Below are 21,591 nucleotides of genomic sequence, written 5' to 3'. Positions count from 1 at the left end.
TACTCACACAATTATTTGCTATTTCCTAGCATTGCATATACTTTGATATCCAATCTAAAGTTTATTTTCTAATGATAATTCTGAAATACAGTGAAAAGAATCAACCAGAACATAAAAAATAAGTAAATGCTAGAAAAGTATGAATCGATCCTTTTCCTTTTATTGGGGGAAAAGTTCATTTTCTGGTTAACATGACCAAAGATATTGCTGATTTACACAAAATTTCTAGCTGGAAAAAAAATTTGTTGGACATACAACAGTTATTGGCAAATCAGACAGACATAAATACCACAGTAAGCAGTCATTTATCGGGTATTGCTGTGCAGAGTTGCATGAAAGTACCCAAAGGTAGAACACACCCACTCCATCTCAGCAGAGATGCTGCTTTTCAGACAAACTGACTGCAGGTTGACATGGCCCAGTGCCAGGAACACAGGCCGTGAGGGACTGGAGGCACCTCCTCCCAGCTCCGCAGAGCACTATGGTGCTCATGAGCGGAAGCGCGCGAGCAAGGCTCCTCTGCACATTCCACTTCCAGTCTCACAGTGTGAACCCGTTAGTCTCGCTTTTACTTCTCCAACCATTACCATCAGTCCCTGGCAGAAATGATAACTTCCAGCTGTACCAGACTGCACACTACTGTGATAATTTACACAAAGATTAAAAATGAAAAAGTAAATCGGATACTTTCTAAACCTTTCCCCTCACCCCCCGTATTATAAAAAAATCTCTCTCCTTCCACCCTTCTCTATCTCCTTACTTCTAACCTCTAGAGAACATCAACTGCTCTGGGCATTCAGGATGTTACCATGAGGTTTCTCTCTCTCTTTTACCCTGAAGTCAGTGCATCAGGTACTTTTAGAATTTAACAAAAGAAATTAGAATTATGAAAAATTGCTCTTAAACATATTACAATAAGCATCTGTAAAATAATATCCTAAGTAAAAATGGAAGAATATCCAAATTCCAAACATGGTGATTGTGATGAATTTTTATATAAATATGACGTTATTAACAAATTTAAGACAGTTGGTTCCTTGTTTAAAGGAACTGTTAACAGAAAGGGGATGGTCAACATAGAGATTCTAAAACGGAAGCAAAGAAAGTAAGAATTTGGCAGTGTGCCCTAAACAAACCTAGAAAAGATGGTGTTCAACAACATAAATATGAATATTATGATTCTTGTGGCAGGCACTATCTCTGTGTTGGAAATAGAGACATCAGGCTAACACGGCCAACGAGAATTCCTTTGGAATTTACGTGTCATTCCACCAGGGCAGGGACGTTGTCTATTTTGATTACCTCTGTAAACTCAGAACCCAGAAGAATGTAAGCACTGAAAAAGTACTGTTCAGTTAATTAAGATCATCCAGTTGTCTTTCTAAATCAGTATTACCATATGGAGACTGTTGCTTGTTTTTGGATTCTCATACAGTTTGGCTAACTCTTACAGTGCTGGCCAGAATGAAGAAATATGCTGGCTTCTATGAATTAAATTCTTTACAACAAATGATTTTGCTCTACTTCAAGTGATGCTATCACTTGAACATCTGCTTGTGTGTGTGCATGTGTGTGTGTATGTGTAGTCATGTCTTATTCTTTGCAAACTCATGGACCGTAGCCCAGCCAGCTCCCCTGTCCATGGGATTTCCCAGCCAATAACACTGGGGTGGGTTGCCATTTCCTTCTCCAGGGGATGGTCCAGATTCAGGAATCGAACCCACGTCTCTTGCTTTTCCTGCATTGGGAGGCAGATTCTTTACCACTGTGCTGCATGGAAAGCCTGCAAGATCAGCTTAGTGCAAGTTAACTAAAATATTCACAGTAGCTAGCTGGTAAAGAATCTGCCTGCAATGCAGGAGACCTGGGATCGATCCCTGGGTTGAGAAGACCTCCCGGAGGAGAGCATGGCTAGCCAATCCAGTATTCTTGCCTGGAGAATCCCCATGGACACGGGATGCCGTCCATGGGGTGGCAAAGAGTCACACGTGACTAAGCGACTAAGCACAGAGCACACAGAGCACACAGCACAAGAATGAAATGAAGTCTCTGAATGCCACTGTCTGGCTGCTCCTACCATTTTTCTGGTTTTTACTGATTTATATTTGTATCCCTTTCCCTCTCACTAAAAATCTTGATCTTAAGGACATGAACACTATTACCCATTTGCTTAATTTACAATTTTCAGAAACTGAATCTTCAGTTTTTTGATCTTATTTTTTAAGTTATATAAAACATTTAATAGTTTCAGAGTCAAAACTGTTAAACAAAATAGATTCCACTTGTGAATACGACATTTCTTATTTGCTCAGTGTAACTTTGGGAAAGATACCTGAAAATTGGGTCAAAGATTAAAGGAGTAATTCTGTTAGATACTGGTAAACCTTCCTTCATTAGGAGTGTGTCATTAGCATTGCCATCAGCAGGGGAGAAGAATGCCTCTTTTCCCACAACCTTGCCAACAGAGCATCTGGGTGAATTTTTGGAATTTACCAAACAGAAAGATGAAGATGGTATTTCTGTACAATTTATATTTCTGTTATTTTGAATGAGGTTGAGTATTTTTTTCATATATTTACGGGGTACTGACATTTATTTTCTGTGCATTGCTGCTCACTTTTCTATTAGATTGTTGGGTTTTTTTCCGTATAATTTTTAGGACTTCTCTATAAATGAGGTTCACTACCATTTGTCTAAGTTTTCAGTCTCAAACATTTTTATTCAGTTTGTCAGCTGTCTTTTGACTTTGCTTCTGACGCATTTTGCTATGTAATGTTCTCAGTGTTTATGTACTCAGTGTGACCAGTTCTTTTATTACTTTGTATTTTCAGTCAAAGTTGGGAAAGTTTTTCCCACCCTCAGGTAATACAGAAACTCAATAATTTTTTCTCTAGCATTTGTTTCATCTTTTCACATTTAGATATCTAATCCTCGGTTTCATGACAAATCTAAAGTTATTTTTTTTTCATATGGTTTGCCCAAACCATTTATCATAAAGTCCATCTTTTCCCCACTGTTTTGAGGTTAGGATGAGGGTTTAGACCTTCTCTTCATTTAATCAATTGTAAGCCACTAGGAGAATACAAAATAAGTACTCAAGAAGAATTTGATGAATGAATAGATAATTGTGCCTTATTTATTAACTGTACTCAGGGGATTCTGATGCAGATTATGTTTTCCATAGGCTACACTTTAAAATACACCTCTATAAAGGATACAGTTTACACCTGAAGCCAGCATTTCATATTCCATAACGCACCAAAAGTCCACTGGGTAAGGAGAATAAGGGTCTACAAGTCACACAGGTACAAAACCAGACTGAGAATGGGTTGTAGAAAGTCCACAGGGTAGTATGTAGGATATTTTTATGAAAAGTTTCAAGGAAGGCGAGAGTTTTGGAGAAGAGCTGTGTAGGGTTTTGTTTTGTTTTTTGAGGGTGTAGTGATGAGAATAAGGTTATGAGCTTTTACAATACCATTTGGTTTAATTTTAATAGTGGGAGCTATGGGGGCATTGGTCAAGCTTTTACCTTGCCTCATATGCATAAAACAACATAATAGAGCAAAAGAAGATGGAAACCCTGAAAGATTAAAACAACAGATCGCACAGGTAAGAACTCTAAAATGCTAATAGGAAGCTAAAAAACAAGGCAGAAAAATGTGGGTCATTTTAGCTAAACAACAAAATGTTCTATGTATCTCAACTTTTTAGGACATCACAAAAAACACCCAAATGTTTAACAATGAGTACTTCAGAAAAATCCCAGGGACAGAGGAGCCTGGCGGGCTACAGTCCATGGGGTTGCAAAGAGTCGGGCACAGCTGAGTGAATAACACAGTCACGGTCATGATTCCAGAAAAAGCTATTCTCTGCTTAAGAGGCAGGGAAATGTGTACTCTATTTCATAAAAAGATTTCTTTTCAAAGAAAATGTTGCAAAACATTAGAATTTGAAAGTATAAACTTCACTTCCTGGAACTTTTTTTTAAATGAGAATTATCTCATTCCTGCATGATGGTGGGTATCAGAAGCACTCTTCTATTCATTATGGAATATTTCTATTAAGGTAGAGTAGTAAATAAAATTAACAGGCATTTTTCTCCTTAACTTCTTTGGAGGGATAAGATTGCATAAAGCAATAGTTCTAACACTGCAGGGTAGGTTTATAATATATATAGATAGAGAGAGAGACAGAGATGTACTACACAAGACAAAACACAAAGTATGGGGGAGGAAATGCAGCTGAACTGGAACAATCACTACACTGACTGATATTAAGCTAATATTAATCCAAAGTAGACTGCAATAGATTAAGATTTTGTCCCTAGAGTAATGACTAGGAAAATATCTAAAATAAACAGTTAAAAACAAATTAATGAAGAAACAAAATCATAGACTAGAAATATCTAATATAAAAGGAAATTTAAAAGCAGGTACAGAGAAACAAAAAGACCCAAAATTAAAGAACATAAGGTTCGGAAGATCCCCCAGAGAAGGCAAAGGCCACTCACTCCAGTATTCTGGCCTGGAGAATTCCATGGACTGTATAGTCGATGGGGTTGCAAAGAGTTGGACACGACTGAGTGACTTTCACTTCACATCCTCCTAAGAAAAGCTGGAAAAAAATTTCACTATAGACAAAAGAGGAGAAGGCAACGTGAGGACAGAGGCCTCCCTTTATCCTGAAGAGAGCACAATATTGATTTTGTACTTCTGGTTTCTAAAACATGAGAGAAAAAATTTTATTCTTCATAGAAGCATTCAACTTCAGCTTCTTCAGCGTTACTGGTTGGGGCATAGACTTGGATTATTGTGATATTGAATGATTTGCCTTGGGAACGAACAGAGATCATTCTGTCATTTTTGAGATTGCATCCAAGTACTGCATTTCGGACTCTTCTGTTGACCATGATGGCTACTCCATTTCTTCTGAGGGATTCCTGCCCGCAGGAGTAGATATAATGGTCATCTGAGTTAAATTCACCCATTCCAGTCCATTTCAGTTCGCTGATTCCTAGAATGTCGATGTTCACTCTTGCCATCTCTTGTTTGACCACTTCCAAATTGCCTTGATTCATGGACCTGACATTCCAGGTTCCTATGCAATATTGCTCTTTACAGCATCGGACGTTGCTTCTATCACCAGTCACATCCACAACTGGGTATTGTTTTTGCTTTGGCTCCATCCCTTCATTCTTTCTGGAGTTATTTCTCCACTGATCTCCAGTAGCATACTGGGCACCTACTGACCTGGGGAGTTCCTCTTTCAGTATCCTATCATTTTGCCTTTTCATACTGTTCATGGGGTTCTCAAGGCAAGAATACTGAAGTGGTTTGCCATTCCCTTCTCCAGTGGACCCAACAGGATCCAAAAAAATACATGAAGTAAAAAACTGTACTGAAAATAACATTTGGGAATTTCAACATTGAACTAGCAAAAATTTATAAAAATAGGTAAAATAAGCAAAGGTATAAAGACAAACATAAAAAGTTTGACCAACTGACATCTATAGAATACTCAATGGCACAATACTCATTCTTCTTGAAAGCAAACGGAGAATTCTCTAATATAGACAATATACTAGGTCCCACAGCAAGTCTCAACACACTTGAAACAACAGAAATCATACAGGTATATGCTCTGATCACAGGAAGATTAAATTAGACACTAAAAACAGAAGGAAATCTGGAAAACCCACGAATATTTATTAACTAAGCAGCATACTTCTGAAAAACCGATGAGTCAGAAAACAAATCAGAAGAAAATATAAAATATTGTGAGATGAATGAAAATAAGCAAACAAAAGATCAAACCTTAGGGATGTGGCAAAGATAGTACATAAAGAGAAATCTGTAACTATAAAAGCCAATAATTAGAAAATAAGGTGTGCTCATGTGTTTAGTCATTCATTTGTGTCTGACTCTTTGCAACCCTGTGGACTGTAGCCTGCCAGGCTCCTCTGTCCATAGGATTTCCCAGACCAGAATACTGGAGTGGTTGCCATTACTTTCTCCAGGGTCCTGACCAAGAGATCAAACCCATGAGGGATCCATCCCACACTCACCTTTCTGTACAGCAGAAATTAACACAATCCTGTAAATTAACTATATTTCAAAAAAATTTTTTAAGTAAAAAAACACACTATTTCCTCAAATTAAGACTTTAGTTAAAGAGTAAACCAAATTCAAAGCAAGCAAAAGGGAAAAAAAAAATTATTATTAGAGTCAAAATCTAATGAAAGGAAAAAAAGATACACAGTAGAGAAAAAAATAATGAAATGACATGTAAGTTATAAGAAAAGATCAATAAAACCAACAGTGTTAGCAAGACTAAGAAAAAAAAAAACCTACCAAAAAATCAGGAATAAATGAGGTAATACTACTAACAAACTTAGAAAAATGAAAATTATAAGGCATATGATGAACAACTTTATACCAATAAAATAGACAATTTAGGCTAAATGGACAAATGCCTAGAAAGACACTAACTACTGAAATAGAGTCAAGAAAAAAATTCAAGACTCTGAATAAACCTATAAAAACTAGAAAATAATTTGATAATTTAAAATCTCCACACCACACACATACAAGTTACTGTCAGATGATGTCAATAGTTGACTCCAATCAAGCATGTAAAGAAGAAACAATAGCAATCTCTTACAAAGTCTTTCAGAAAATAGAAAAGGGAACACTTTGTGCTATCTCATTCTATGAGGCTAATATAAATCCTGATATTTAAATCATAAAAACATAAGAAAACTACATCTCAATATTCCTCATGAATATAGACAAACAAGTCTTCCCAAACAGTAATTTCTCAACAAATACTAACAACAAAAATTGCAATATACATCAAAAGAATTTATATCATCCAAAGGTAATATACTCAAGGAATGCAGGGTTGGTTTAACATCCAAAAATCAACTAACGCAATGGATCATATTTTGTTTCTTGTTTGAAAAACTTTCAACTGTTCCAAGTTCACAAAGAATTCCTCTTGTGTTAATTTCTAAAAGTTTCTAATTTTGACTTTTTGTTTTTTTAGTAAATTATTAATCATTATTTCATTTTTAAAGCATCAATGTATTTTATTTTAAAATTTATTTATTTTAATTGGAGGATAATAACAATATTGTGATGGTTTTTGCCGTACATCAACATGAATTGGCCATGGGTATACATGTGACCCCTTACCTTAACTGCCCTCCCATCTCCATCCCCACCCTTTCCCTCTGTGTTGTCCCAGAGCACCTTAGGGTGACCTGGTTCATGCATCAAACTTGCTCTGATCATCTGTTTTACACATGGTAACGTACATATTTCAGTGATATTCTCTCAAATCATCCCACACTTGCCTTCTTCCACTGAGTCTAAAAGTCTGTTCTTTACTTCTGTGTCTCCTTTGCTGCCCTGCATGCAGGATCGTCAGTACATCTTTCTAAATTCCATACATGTGCACTAATACACAGTATTTGTCTTTCTTTTTCTGACTTACTTCGCTCAGTTTAATAGGCTCCAGTTTCACCACCTCATTAGAACTGATTCAAATGCATTCCTTTCTATAGCTGAGTAATATTCCATTGAGTATATGCACCACAATTCCCTATCCATTCATCTACTGATGGTCATCTAGGTTGCTTCTGTGTCCTAGCTATTGCAAATAGTGCTGCAATGAACACTGGGGTACATGTGTCTCTTTCAAATCCTTGGGGTGCAAAGCTTTAATATATTTTAATTTTCATTTCTAACATAAGGTCCTTACATTTTTTCCACATTAATATCTGCTATGGGTTGAAAAGTATCCCCCAAAGTTTATTTGTTGAAATTCTAACTTTCAAATTCAAATCCTGAAAGATGATGCTGTGAAAGTGTTGCACTCAATATGCCAGTAAATTTGGAAAACTCAGCAGTGGCCACAGGACTGGAAAAGGTCAGTTTTCATTCCAATCCCAAAGAAAGACAATGCCAAAGAATGCTCAAACTACCGCACAATTGCACTCATCTCACACTCTAGTAAAGTAATGCTCAAAATTCTCCAAGCCAGGCTTCAGCAATACATGAACTGTGAACTTCCAGATGTTCAAGCTGGTTATAGAAAAGGCAGAGGAACCAGAGATCAAATTGCCAACAACCGCTGGATCATGGAAAAAGCAAGAGAGTTCCAGAAGAACATCTATTTCTGCTTTATTGACTATGCCAAAGCCGTTGACTGTGTGGATCACAACAAACTGTGGAAAATTCTGAAAGAGATGGGAATACCAGAACACCTGACCTGCCTCTTGAGAAACCTATATGCAGGTCAGGGAGCAACAGTTAGAACTGGACATGGAACAACAGACTGGTTCCAAATAGGAAAAGGAGTACATCAAGGCTATATATTGTCACCCTGCTTATTTGACTTCTATGCAGAGTACATCATGAGAAACACTGGGCTGGAAGAAGCACAAGCTGGAATCAAGACTGCCGAGAGAAATATCAATAACCTCAGATATGCAGATGACACCACCCTTATGGCAGAAAGTGAAGAGGAACTAAAAAGCCTCTTGATGAAAGGGAAAGAAGAGAGTGAAAAAGTTGGCTTAAAGCTCAACATTCAGAAAATGAAGATCATGGCATCCGGTCCCATCACTTCATGGGAAATAGATGGGGAAACAATGGAAACAGTGTCAGACTTTATTTTTCTGGGCTCCAAAATCACTGCAGATGGTGACTGCAGCCATGAAATTAAAAGACGCTGACTCCTTGGAAGGAAAGTTATGACCAACCTAGATAGCATATTCAAGGCAGAGACATTACTTTGCCAACAAAGCTCCATCTAGTCAAGGCTATGGTCTTTCCAGTAGTCATGTATGGATGTGAGAGTTGGACTGTGAAGAAGGCTGAGCACTGAAGAATTGATGCTTTTGAACTGTGGTGTTGGAGAAGATTCTTGAGAGTTCCTTGGACTGCAAGGAGATCCAACCAGTCCATTCTAAAGGAGATCAGTCCTGGGTGTTCTTTGAAAGGAATGATGCTAAAGCTGAAACTCCAGTACTCTGGCCACCTCATGTGAAGATTTGACTCGTTGGAAAAGACTCTGATGCTGGGAGGGATTGGGGGCAGGCGGAGAAGGGGACGACAGAGGATGAGATGCTGGATGGCATCACAGACTCGATGGACGTGAGTCTGGGTGAGCTCCGGGAGCTGGTGATGGACAGGGAGGCCTGGCGTGCTGCAATTCATGGGGTCGCAAAGAGTCAGACATGACTGAGCGACTGAACTGAACTGAGTAACTCAGAACGTGACCTTATTTGGAAATAGGGCCATTACACATGTAATTATTTATGTTAAGATGAGGTCATACTGGAGTACAGTGTATCCCTACCCCAATATAACTGGAGTCCTTATTAAAAAGGAAATTTTAGAGACACAGACACACATAAAGGGAGGATGACGTTTAGAGACATAAGGAGAACACGGCTAAATACAGGCCAGCAAGAGATCTAGCTCTGATCCTTCCTCCACAACCCTCAGAAGGAACCAACCTTGTCAAACTGTGATTCCAGACTTCTAGCCTCCAGAACTGAGCCAACACATTCCTGTTCTTTAAGCCACCCTGTATTTCCCTTACTTTGTTATGGCAGCCCTTGGAAATCAACACAAAATTACTATTTATCTCATCTAAGTTGACAAGTCCTTGCTTTCCCCACAGATCTGTAATACTAACTCTATGACAGATGAAGGTTCTTTATATGCCCTTGTCTGTGTCTGGCTTCTCTGTTCACTTTTATTAGTCTCCTTTTCCTAATTTTCCATAATTACTACAGCTTTATAATAACTATTGACATATAGTAGAACAAGTCCCTCTGAAATCTGTTCTTGTTTTCAGAAAGGATTTTGGCTATAATTGGTCCTTTGGCCTTTGCAATCAAGTTTTCACATTCTAACAAAACAAAACAATTCTATTGGAACTTGGACTGGATTCTATAGTGGATTTATAAATACATTAGGAGAGAATTAATCTATCAACACATCTTTTATCCCCCCATTTATTTAGGTGTCCTTTTTGAACTAGATTTAACAGCAAATTACATAACAGGATTCAAGGCAAACCAAACAATAATAGCTTTAGATTGAAAAACTATTAATAAAAATCTGTCCCCATCCTCCCAGGATTTAGATCCAATGAGGGAGGTGGAGGAAAGGATATGCCCAAAGTTGAGAATAATTATTACAAGCTATATTGCTCTGACAACTTATATTCTTTGCCACATCATTATCAATGTGGAAAATAAAAGGCAATTGGAAAAGGAACAGTATGAAAAAAAAGTTAGCTTCTAGAATCTGTATTCTAAAAAGCTTGTTAAAAAAAATTTTTTTTAAACAAAACATTTTCTGTTTTAAAAAAATGTTCCCTAGTCAGTGCTCTTAAAAGTTAGAAAAGACTGACCAAGCTCAGTCACATGCATATGATCTATGAAGGTTTACCCTCAACAGACTTAAATTTTAGCATAGATAGGAAAAGACAAGGTAGGTGGTGAAATAAAATATGAAGTTTTAATTTTTCTCTTAGAAAACAATACAAAAATCACTTTTAATGTGTCCACATCTTATTGGAAAGAAGATAACACACTCACTTTATTTTTCTTTACCTTCTCAAGCAAGTGACAACTCATGTCACTTTTATGACACAGCAGGAAAGACAGAAGCTATAGAAGACACACAAAAGCAAATGGGATTCTAACTGGTAACCTGAGTACAATTCATCAATAGAAGATGTCCTTTATCAAATTCATGCCACCTCTCAGCCTTGAAAAGCTTTCTGTTTCAACAACCTAAGTTATCAAACAAGAAGTAATCTCCAAAGAGTAGAGATACTATCTGTCTGGTTCACTGAGTCTAACAGTGCTGGTCCACAACAGGCAACTTAGTAAGTACTGGTTAAACGAACAAATTACTATTATAACTTGGATAAACTATACATCCTGCAGCTAAAACAAAATGCTCCACTTCACCAACTTCTATAAACTTTTAAAGTAACATTACTGCTGAGAAAATGGTTTCCTTATTATGTCTTATGTCTCTTATTCAACTTAAAACTCAAGGGTTCTAAGAGGCAGTGTAATATAGGTCCATAACATTGACATTATACCATGAGATAAATGATGAGCAGTCTGAACTCATACATTTTTATATTATTTGAAAGTATGAAGGCCTGTTTCTCATTTATATTTCTAAAGCGGCATTTGGAATATCTTTTTTTTCCTGATCTAGGTAATATTAAATAACACAGACCACTCTCTGGGATGTAGTTAAGACTGCTTTGGCTTTTCCCTGATTCCAACTCTTTAGAACAAAGAAAATTTAATTTATATACCTGAAAGAATAATCAGACCTCTGAGGGTTTTCCTTCTAAAATACACAGGATTCTGTATATACATTCAACACGTTAGCCAATTCAGTAATTCTTATTTAGATCTTCACTACCTACAGAAAACTCTAAGGAGTAACATGGCTAGGTAAGGTAGCAGTTAGAGTCCTCCAAAAAAAAAAAGAAAAAGAAAATGTAGGGTTACTGTCCAACATCAGAATCATGCTCCTAAAAATATTCTATTCCCTTGAGATAATATCTGGGCAAGCAAATACTTAAAAAAGACGTGCTGTGTATCTTAAAATGAGTATGTCAGTTAATTAAATCTGGGATCCCCTGCTACCAACGGAGTACTGTACAATCTGTTATTATTCACTGTCCTATAGATCATCTGTTCTTGGTGCTGGTTTGTTCCAGGAAGAGAGACAGCTGCAACACTATATCCCTGTTCAACCTGAGGACCATCTGACTTTAATTGTAACACACAGCTTGATGTGGCTCTGACTATGAGAAGCCAAAGTATCGTCTGTAATAATCCGGAAAAGCAGAAACCTGCCAACAGAGGGCTGAAAACAGGGACTTGCTCTGTCTGGCTGCCTGACGGGCTGCAGGAAATATGATTAATGAGTAAGGTATAATGATATCAGGAACCCGATTAGCACCACAGAAAGGTCACAGATCAAAGTAGTATGCATTTCATGAGCTACAATCATTGCATAAAATCTGTGGACTTGAAGAGGTAAACCTCAAAGAGGAGGGGGATAAAACCCTTACGTGATAGCATGCTAACACACACATAAAACACCGTACTAACAGTTTAGTCAGAGAGTCAACAGAAAACTTTAAAACAAGTCAATATGAACGTACTGTGGGAAGCTTTGTTCATCATAGGTGCAAAATAAATATTTTTGAAAGAATGAATGAGTTATCAAATTATTTCATAAAGACACACGTCAGAAAAATCGAGTACCTTCCTAATTAGGAGTTAAAATTATCAGAGATGTAAATATTGTACTATAAAATGTTTGAATTTGATTTGCAGTGAATTTTTATGAGGTCTGTTATAAATATAAGCTTATTCAGAGCCTAAACTATGAAGACATCTGTCAAGTTCACAGGAAGAGGAATCACTGGGAAAAATGTTTAATAATTCAATAATAAGTTATAATAGCTTCCTTGGTGGCTCAGACGGTAAAGAACCCACCTGCCATGCAGGCAACCAGGGTTCATTCCCTGGGTCGGGAAGATCCCCTTGGAGAAGGGCACGGCAACCCACTCCAGTATTCTTGCCTGGAGAATCCCACGGACAGAGGAGTCTGGCAGGCTGCAGCCCATGGGGTCTCAAAGAGACACGGCAGAATAACTAACATTTACTTATTTAAGTTGTAATAAATGTGCAACTAGTATTATTAAACACTACTTTGTATAAAATTTCATAATCATATCTAAGCATGAGCAAGCAAAACCGAAACTTTAATGAAAAACAATTTGGTAAGCTGCCACCTTCTTTTCCTCTGTGTCCTTGGAAGACTTGTTCCAAATAGACCTGGTTTTTCTGAGGAGAGAGCAGTCTGAGTAGGGGTGAGGGTACTGTCAGGAGAGTGGTTTACCTTACTTTATAGAATCATATTTCCTTAAATGTCAAAATATTACTGAAGAGTTTTAAATATAATTTATTCAAATGATTCTGCCTCTTAGACCTTTTCTAAAGCAAATACTTTAACAAATTTCTTTGTATTTTTAGCCATACTAAACATGGCAATGATGAATTAATGAATTAATAGAGAACTGGTTCCCTTGAGACTAAAAAGTTTAAATTGAGAAAAAAATGTTTCAATAATGATCACAACATGATCTCAGTTTTTCTAAGGGATATATTTCTCAAGAATGGGAATGACTACATCTTTCAAATATTATATAAATTTTATCTTATATCTACCTGATAGTTAACAAAACATTCATTCAAAACGGTGATTCAGAAGAAACCATTAAAAAGCAAAAGACAAGCCACAGACTCTGAGAAAAAGATCTGCAAAACATATGTTGGAAAAATAACTTTTATGGGGAATATATAAAGATGTCTTACAACAAAATAATAAAAAGACATACAACACAATTAAAAAACAGGCAAAAGATTTGAATAGATAGTGCACCAAAGAATATATGAGCAGAAAACAAGCCTGTGGAAAGATGGTCAACACCGTTAGTCATTACTGAAACACAAATTAAAATCACAATGCATCACTGAAGAGCTAAGGTAAAAAAGATTGACAATTACAAATATTTGCAAGGATACAGCACACTGAAACTTCACATACTGTTGATGGGAATGGCAAAACAGTAAATATATTCTTATCATGCGTGCATGTGGTCAGTCAGCCATGTCTGACTTTGTGCAACCCCATGGCCTGTAGTCTGCCAGGTTCCTCGTCCATGGGATTTTCCAGGCAAGTGTACTGGAACAGGTTGCCATTTCCTACTCCAGGGAATCTTCCCGACCCAGGGATCAAACCCACGTCTCCCGCATTGGCAGGCAGATTCTTTACCACTGCACCACCTGGGAAGCCCTATTCTTATCGTATGACTCAGGGATTAAAACTCCTAGGAATCTATCCAAGAGAAATGAAAGCAGATATCAACTCTAATATATATGCAAATAATCTTAATAGCCTAAAACTGGAAAAAAGCCAAATATCTATAAGCTGGTAAATAAACAAAATATGCTATTATGTATACCAAGGGGTACTATGCAGCAACACGAAGAAACTGCTGCTATATGCACAACAGGAGGAGTCTCAAGAGCATCATGCTGAGTAAGACAGCCAGGTACAAAAGGACTACACGCCTCAGGTTTCTATTTATGAAAGATTTCTAGAAAAAGAAGGCAGAATCTGCTATCAAGGCAGAATCAGTGATTGCTTAGAACTAGGATTGGGAGCAAACATATAGAAGGAAACGTTTTAGAGTGATGGGAGCTGATTGTGTTGATGCTTACACAAACCTATAAATTTGCTAAAACTCATTGAATTGACAACTTTTTAAAAGGTGGCTTTTATGGTATGTCAATTAAACTTAATAAATGTGTTTCATTTCAGTACTTCATTTCAGACTCTTTCGTTGACTTTGAGGGCTACTCCATTTCTTTAAGGGATTCTTGCCCACAGTAGTAGACATAATGGTAATCTCAGTTAAATTTACCCATTCCAGTCCATTTTAGTTCGCTGGTTCCTAGAATGTCGACACTCACTCTTGCTGTCTCCTGTTTGACCACTTCCAATTTGCCTTGATTCATGGACCTGACATTCCAGGTTCCTATGCAGCATTGCTCTTTACAGCATCGGACCTTGCTTCCATCACCAGTCACACCCGCAACTGGGTGTAGTTTTTGCATTGGCTCCATCTCTTCATTCTTTCTGGTTTTATTTCTCCACTGATCTCCAGTAGCATATTGGGTACCTACTGACCTGGGGAGTTCATCTTTCAGTGTCCCATCTTTTTGCCTTTTCATACTGTTCATGGGGTTCTCAAGGCAAGAATACTGAAGTGGTTTGCTATTTCCTTCTCCAGTGGACCACGTTTTGTCAGAACTCTCCACCATGACCCATCCATGTTGGGTGGCCCTGCATGGCATGGCTCATAGTTCCATTGAGTTAGACAGGGCTGTGGTCCATGTGATGAGATAGGTTAGTGTTCTGTGATTGTGGTTTCAGTGTCTGCCCTCTGATGCCCACTCTCAGTGCCACCCGTCTTAGCGGTACCAAAAAAAAAAAAAAAGTTTGTTTTGGTGTAAATTAAAAACACAATGAAATTCACATTCAATTTTTAGTATGAAGTTTGATAAAGATACTACTTTAAAAAAACTGAGAATGAGGCTTGCTAATTCTCAGCATTTATGAAAGTTAAGGGCAAAAAGGAAAAAATCACATTAGTTTTTCATAGAATAATCTAGAACCCATAAAACAGGGGACATTAAAGAGTCCACTGGAGGATTCTTAGAGTGTTTTATAAGCACTGTTTTAAATTTTAAAGTTTTCCTATTCTAAATATTACATGAAATTTCCTTTAAAAGATAGATACAGGTTAAATTTTGAAAATCTTTTTCTATTATCAAAATGCTCAATGGCCTTCTAACCTGGAACATAGAATTCTGTACTTCTAATGGTACAAGAAACTCATGTTTGAAAAAGCATAGCACTCTCTAAGAAATTCACTTGTAACTTTCACTTATAATCTTGAATAATCACATTCATATAAAAGTAGCCTGCTGCTGCTAAGTGGCATCAGTCGTGTCCGACTCTGTGCGACCCCATACACGACGGCAGCCCACCAGGCTCCCCCGTCCCTGGGATTCTCCAGGCAAGAACACTGGAGTGGGTTGCCATTTCCTTCTCCAGTGCATGAAAGTGAAAAGTGAAAGTGAAGTCACTCAGTCATGTCCGACTCCTAGCGACCCCATGGACTGCAGCCTACCAGGCTCCTCCGTCCATGGGATTTGCCAGGCAAAAGTAGCCTAAATCCTGCATAAAAGAAACCATTATACCTTTCAAGTCAATAAGATTTTATAAAGTATATACAGAGATTTATGAACTATCATGTCACTTTCCGTTATCCCTATCAATTACAGTTCTGTTCAGAAGAGTAAGGGTTAATGATTATACCAACACATGGAATACACTTTGAGAAAAGTTTCATGACAGACAGAGTAGATGATTCCAACTTACCAATCTGTTTATGCGAACAAATTCTTCTGAGGTTTTGGCCCAAGGAGGAAGTTCAACATCTGATACTACTGTCCCATCATCCATTACTCCAAGATTATAATTATTGAAGTTGACAAACATCTCAGAGAGATAATAAAATTCAGGGATCAACTCCTATATAAAAATAAAAGACAAAGTCATATTATAAACTGTAGAAAATTGAAGGTATTTATAAAAAGCCAAACATTTCCTATTATGCAGAAGAACAAAATAAACATAGGAAATTTTTTTTTGTTTTCATATCCTAGCTCTATCACAAAGTTCCATCAAGGCTGACTGATCACATCCAGTCAAATCTAAAAAAACACCTTACTGGGTGGTCATATGCTTTCCTTATGACAATTCTTATAACCTCAAAACCCTTAAAATACCAACATTTGAGTAATATTTGAGGTTAGAAAACATATAAAGAGAGATTAACATGCTACAATATTAATAACAGCTTAAACTAGATTTTTTTGTTTAGGTGTATGGAATTTTTGCCATAAAAAACCAAGATCTTTATAAACACTAAAAAGCTTTGGTCCATCATGAACCAGGAAGATATTCAATGAAGTCAGTCAGGGTGTAATAATATATTTTGCTCACATTTCAAAACACTCAAGTTTAGTTTGAAGGTACTAACTCTGATAAAAGATAAAAATTTATAATTAGTCTAGAAAATGACCTGCATGAGAAATAGTAAATTAAATATGACTTAAATAAGGACATTTAAAATACACTTTAACAAGATACTTAATAAGCACAAAAATGCAACCAGTTAGGTTTTTGAGTACAATAAGCCCCATGTATAATTATTTCAGAGGTCCTACAGATCAGACTTGAAATCCAGTCTTGACATGGGTCAGTGACTCAGTGGTCTTTCAGCCACCCCCTCAGGGCCAGCTATGGCAGCCTCGCTTTCCAAATGGTTGAGTAAAATAGGGAGGTCATCAGATTTTGGACAAGGTCAGTATGAATTCACTAGAGCAAAGAAAAAAAATTCAGCAGGAATTAAGCTATTATCACCTCCATCATCCATGTGAAATGCTGCTTGACTTTGAATTGTACATCCTTTGTTTACAATCACAATAATTAACTAAGCAGGGTAGAAATGACCCTGTCCTCCAAATGCCTGACAACCACATGATCACTAACATGAAAAACATTTAAACTTTACAAAAATTTTTAAAAAGGAAGAGTCCTACTAAAAGTTTAACCATAAATAAAATGATACAGTGATTATACCAAAATTTTAAGATTTTCTTCTCCAAAATGATGCATGTAAGCCTAACAAGACATATATGTGCTATTTTATGCAACAAAAAGCTATATTCAATTTGTTTGAGCTAAATAAGATTTACTGCATGAGATGAGTCAAGTACTAAAATAAACTCTTAATAAACATCACATTTAAACTTCACAACTTATCACATTTAATCTTCACAACAATTTTACAAGGTAAGGTATCATCACCATTTAAAGAATCAACTAAGGTTCAAAGAACTTACAATTTGCCCAAGGTTATACAGCTGATTTATGATAAATTTGGAAATTAGAGAAACATTTAGATTGACATTTAACTCTATGTAATTAAAGCCTCTGTACTTAATCATCAAATAAACATAGACTCTACTTACATAGTATACACAGTGCTAAACATTTTAAAGATGTTTTTAACATATATTCTAAGCACTTTTTAAAAATAGTAAACAAAAACTTTCCATTTTTCCATGATAAGAAAATTAGTTCTCCTGAAAAAAAGTTACATACACACACACACACAAACAAACACATATGCACACACACACACACGCTTTGATGGTGGCTCAGTGGTAAAGAACTTGCCTGTGAAGGCAGGAGATGTTGTGTTCGATCCCTGGGTCAGGAAGATCCCCTGGAGAAGGAAATGGCAACCGACTCCAGTGATCTGCCTGGGAAATTGCAAGGACAGAGGAGTCTGGCAGGCTACAGTCCATGGGGTCACAAAAGAGTTGGATACGACTGACTCCACGGCCGTTTTTTTACCATATGTGGATATGTCGCTTTATAACTATCAATTTGCTGAAGTATGCTGTAATACTTGTGTACCCCTACCCTCACCCTAACACTCTGACAGAGGATGTCACCCTTCTTCTGCCTGTTGTACACACTATGCTTCTCTGTAGTATTTCTCCTAGGAGTCAAAACAATGATAATGGCTGAATTTTAGATGCTAAGTTTCTCCCAAGTTTTTATCTGGGCGATCAGTCACCTGCATCATAAATCAGAGATACATATTACACAGTAAAAATATACAAAAAATATACTCTTTCTTGAGACCATATCTAGAAAGAAGAAAGGGGACAAATGACCTTTCATAGCAAATTTCTTATAAATAAAATGTTTAATTCTTCTTATGTAGTACCAAAGTTCTTATGATTCTTTAATGTTTTTTCCTATCTTCTACATCTCTCATTTTATTTAGTTAAATAAACTGACAAAAATATATTTGCTCAAAACATAAAGGCTCTTCATTGGTTCTTTTACAAGTTCTAAATTCAATTAACAGAAATATATTTTGTTCCTAGCCCATTTTATTTAAACATATTAGTTGATTATGTAGCCCACCAGGCTCCTCTGTCCATGGAATTCTCCAAGCAAGAATACTGGAGTGGGTTGCCATTTCCTTCTCCAGAGGACCTTCCCGACCCAGGGATCAAACCTGTCTTGCCTGTATTGCAGGAAGATTCTTTACCATCTGAACCACCAGGGAAGCCCTTACGCTAAATGTAAATTTAGTTAATTTATCTCAAAATAAAATAGAGCAAAATTACACATAAAACAAACAAGAAATTTGTAATACAAGATATGACTGAACCACGTTAAACTTTCAGTTGTATCTTTTCTATAATGCTGGGAGGGAGGTAAAGACTTATCAATTTCCATAATTACCATAGGCTTTATTTGTGATTTCCTACTAAAGCTAGATACCTTATACATTTTGTATAAAGGATGCTATAAAGATGCTCAAAATTAAAACTGTAAACTTTATCAATTAAAAATTAATGGAACTCTGTTCACTGTTATGCGGCAGGCTGGATAGGAGGGGGCTTTGAGGGGGAATGGATACATGTATATGTATGGCTAAGTCCTTTCACTGTTCACCTGAAACTTTCACAACAGTGTTTGTTAACTGCCTATACCCCAATACAAAACAAATGATTAAACAAAAAACAAAAATAAAAGTCAAATAAAAATTAGGCTTAATATTTCACTTGAAATTTATTGGGATGGGAATTCTGTGTTACACTTCTTTACTTTTTACTCCTCAATCTCCCACTGCATACAACCTTCCAATTTCAAGACAGTTGTCAGGCATTTCCAGAATATTTGCAGGGTCCAGAGAAGAGGCCTCCTGAAAACATCCTTTTTTTTTTCTGTCTTTTGTGAAAGTCTAAGCAAACAGGAGACTATATAAAATGCCCAGGAGAAGTAGTGTCAAGGCTATTTTTAAAAGACAGAAATCAAGGAGAAGAGACATTTTCCCCAGAATTAGGGAACCACGTTTCTCAAAATTGGTAGTTGGTGTTCTCTGAGCCAGAGGAGAAGGGGAGGGATAGAGAGGCTAGTCTGGAACCTAGGGGACGGTAAGCAGTGATCGGGATTACAGCTTGTCCATATGGTGCCTATATATGAATCAGGAAAAAGGCACTCTTTCAGGGCTCATTCAGTCACAAGAGAACTCAGTTTGGTGAGTGTAGTATAGGCAGATTTGGGCTTCTCTTCTTTCCTTCAGTCAAGCCCCCTTACACAGAGAACAATCTGCCCACCTGCACACATGCTCCATGATGGTGCACTTAGCTAAGCTAGTCACTTGGCACCAGGGCTTCTGGCATCAGCAAATATTTAACTCAAGCTTGGATAACCAGCAGAGCTGCCAGCTTCCAAAAGACCATACATCCTAGACAATGAGGATATATTACTAGTGAAAAAGATGAACTGAAGACGTGAAAGCCAATTTTTTTAGGTACCACATAAGCCTGTATCTCATTCAAGCCTTGGGAAAGGAGGCCTTTGTCCTAAGCATCTAATGACTGTGAATATTTCCTACTAGCCAGATATGAAGATTTGAATTCAAATGAGGACACTTCTTATATACTTGAGTTAGTGGTTCCGGACTTAAATGTATACAGTTGATCCTTGGAAAACACATTTAACTTATATGCAGAGTACATCATGCAAAATGCCGGGGTGGATGAATCACAAGCTGGGAAAAATATCAACAACCTCAGATATGCAGATGATACCACTTTAATGACCGTGGTATTAAAGTGGCAAAAAGTAAAGAGGAACTAAAGAGAGATTCATGACGAAGGTGAAACAGGAGAGTGAAAAAGCTGGCTTAAAACTCAACATGCAAAAAATGAAGATCATGGCATCCGGTCCTATCACTTCACGGCAAATAGATGGGAAAATGTGGAAACAGTGTCAGATTTCATTTTCTTGGGCTCCAAAATCAATGCAGATGATGACTGCAGCGACGAAATTAAAAGATGCTTGCTCCTTGGAAGAATAGCTATGATAAACCTAGACAGTGTATTATAAAGCAGAGACATTACCTTGCTGACAAAAGTCCACATAGTAAAAGCTACAGTTTTCCAGTAGTCATGTATGGATGTGAGAGTTGGACCATAAAGAAGGCTGAGTGCTGAAAAACTGGTGCTTTTGAACTGTGGTGTTGGAGAAGACTCTTGAGAGTCCTTTAGACAGCAAAGAGATCCAACCTAAAGGAAATCAACCCTGAATATTCACTGGAAGGTCTGGTGCTGAAGTTCCAGTACTTTGTTCACCTGATGTGAAGAGCTGGCTCACGGAAAAGACCCTGATGCTGGCAAAGACTGAGAGCAAGAGGAGAAGGAGGCGACAGAGGATGAGATGGTTGGATGGCATCACTGACTCAATATACATGAATCTGAGCAAACTCAGGGAGACAGTGAAGGACAGGGAATTCTGGCATGCTTAGCAATTCATGGGGTCGCAAAGAGCGGGACATGACTTAGCAACTGAACAACAACAACAACCCTCCACCCAGTCAAAAACTGGCACTTCATATCTGCAGTTCCTCTGTATCCTGCATAGGTGGTTCTGAATCCATGGATTCAACCAATCCTGGACAGGGTAGTACTATAGTATTTACTATTGAAAAAAATCCAGAGATAAGTAGACACATGCAGTTCAAACCTATGTTGTTCAAGAGTCAACTGTATTTAAATAATAAAGAGGTACCAATATATTTACTCACAATTATTTCTAGGAAACAAAATGATAGAACTCACTTTGAGCAGGGTAAAACTTTTATAAAGTTCCCGTTACTTGATTCTTTGATATTCTTTGATATAAGCATTAGATAGACATGAAGTGTTATATAGCAATCACAATCACAAGGAAATTCACTTTATTTTTACTTTACAAAGAAGTGTGTTAGGATCTGGGATACGGAGACATAAGTGTTACTTCCCCT

General features: G+C 37.1%; 1 protein-coding gene across 1 annotated transcript in view; it reads right to left on the bottom strand.

The window, feature by feature from the left end:
• Positions 1 to 21,591, bottom strand: part of LRBA (LPS responsive beige-like anchor protein) — a 746,337-nt gene that overhangs the window by 140,055 nt on the left and 584,691 nt on the right. The window contains exon 46 of the mRNA XM_052655100.1: positions 16,071 to 16,223. Coding sequence (XP_052511060.1) covers positions 16,071 to 16,223 — 153 coding nt within the window. The remainder of the gene's footprint in view (positions 1 to 16,070; positions 16,224 to 21,591) is intronic.

Source organism: Budorcas taxicolor, chromosome 17 (genome assembly GCF_023091745.1).
Source record: "Budorcas taxicolor isolate Tak-1 chromosome 17, Takin1.1, whole genome shotgun sequence".
Classification (NCBI taxonomy): Eukaryota; Metazoa; Chordata; class Mammalia; order Artiodactyla; family Bovidae; genus Budorcas; species Budorcas taxicolor.
This window is presented reverse-complemented; position numbering and strand designations above follow the sequence as displayed.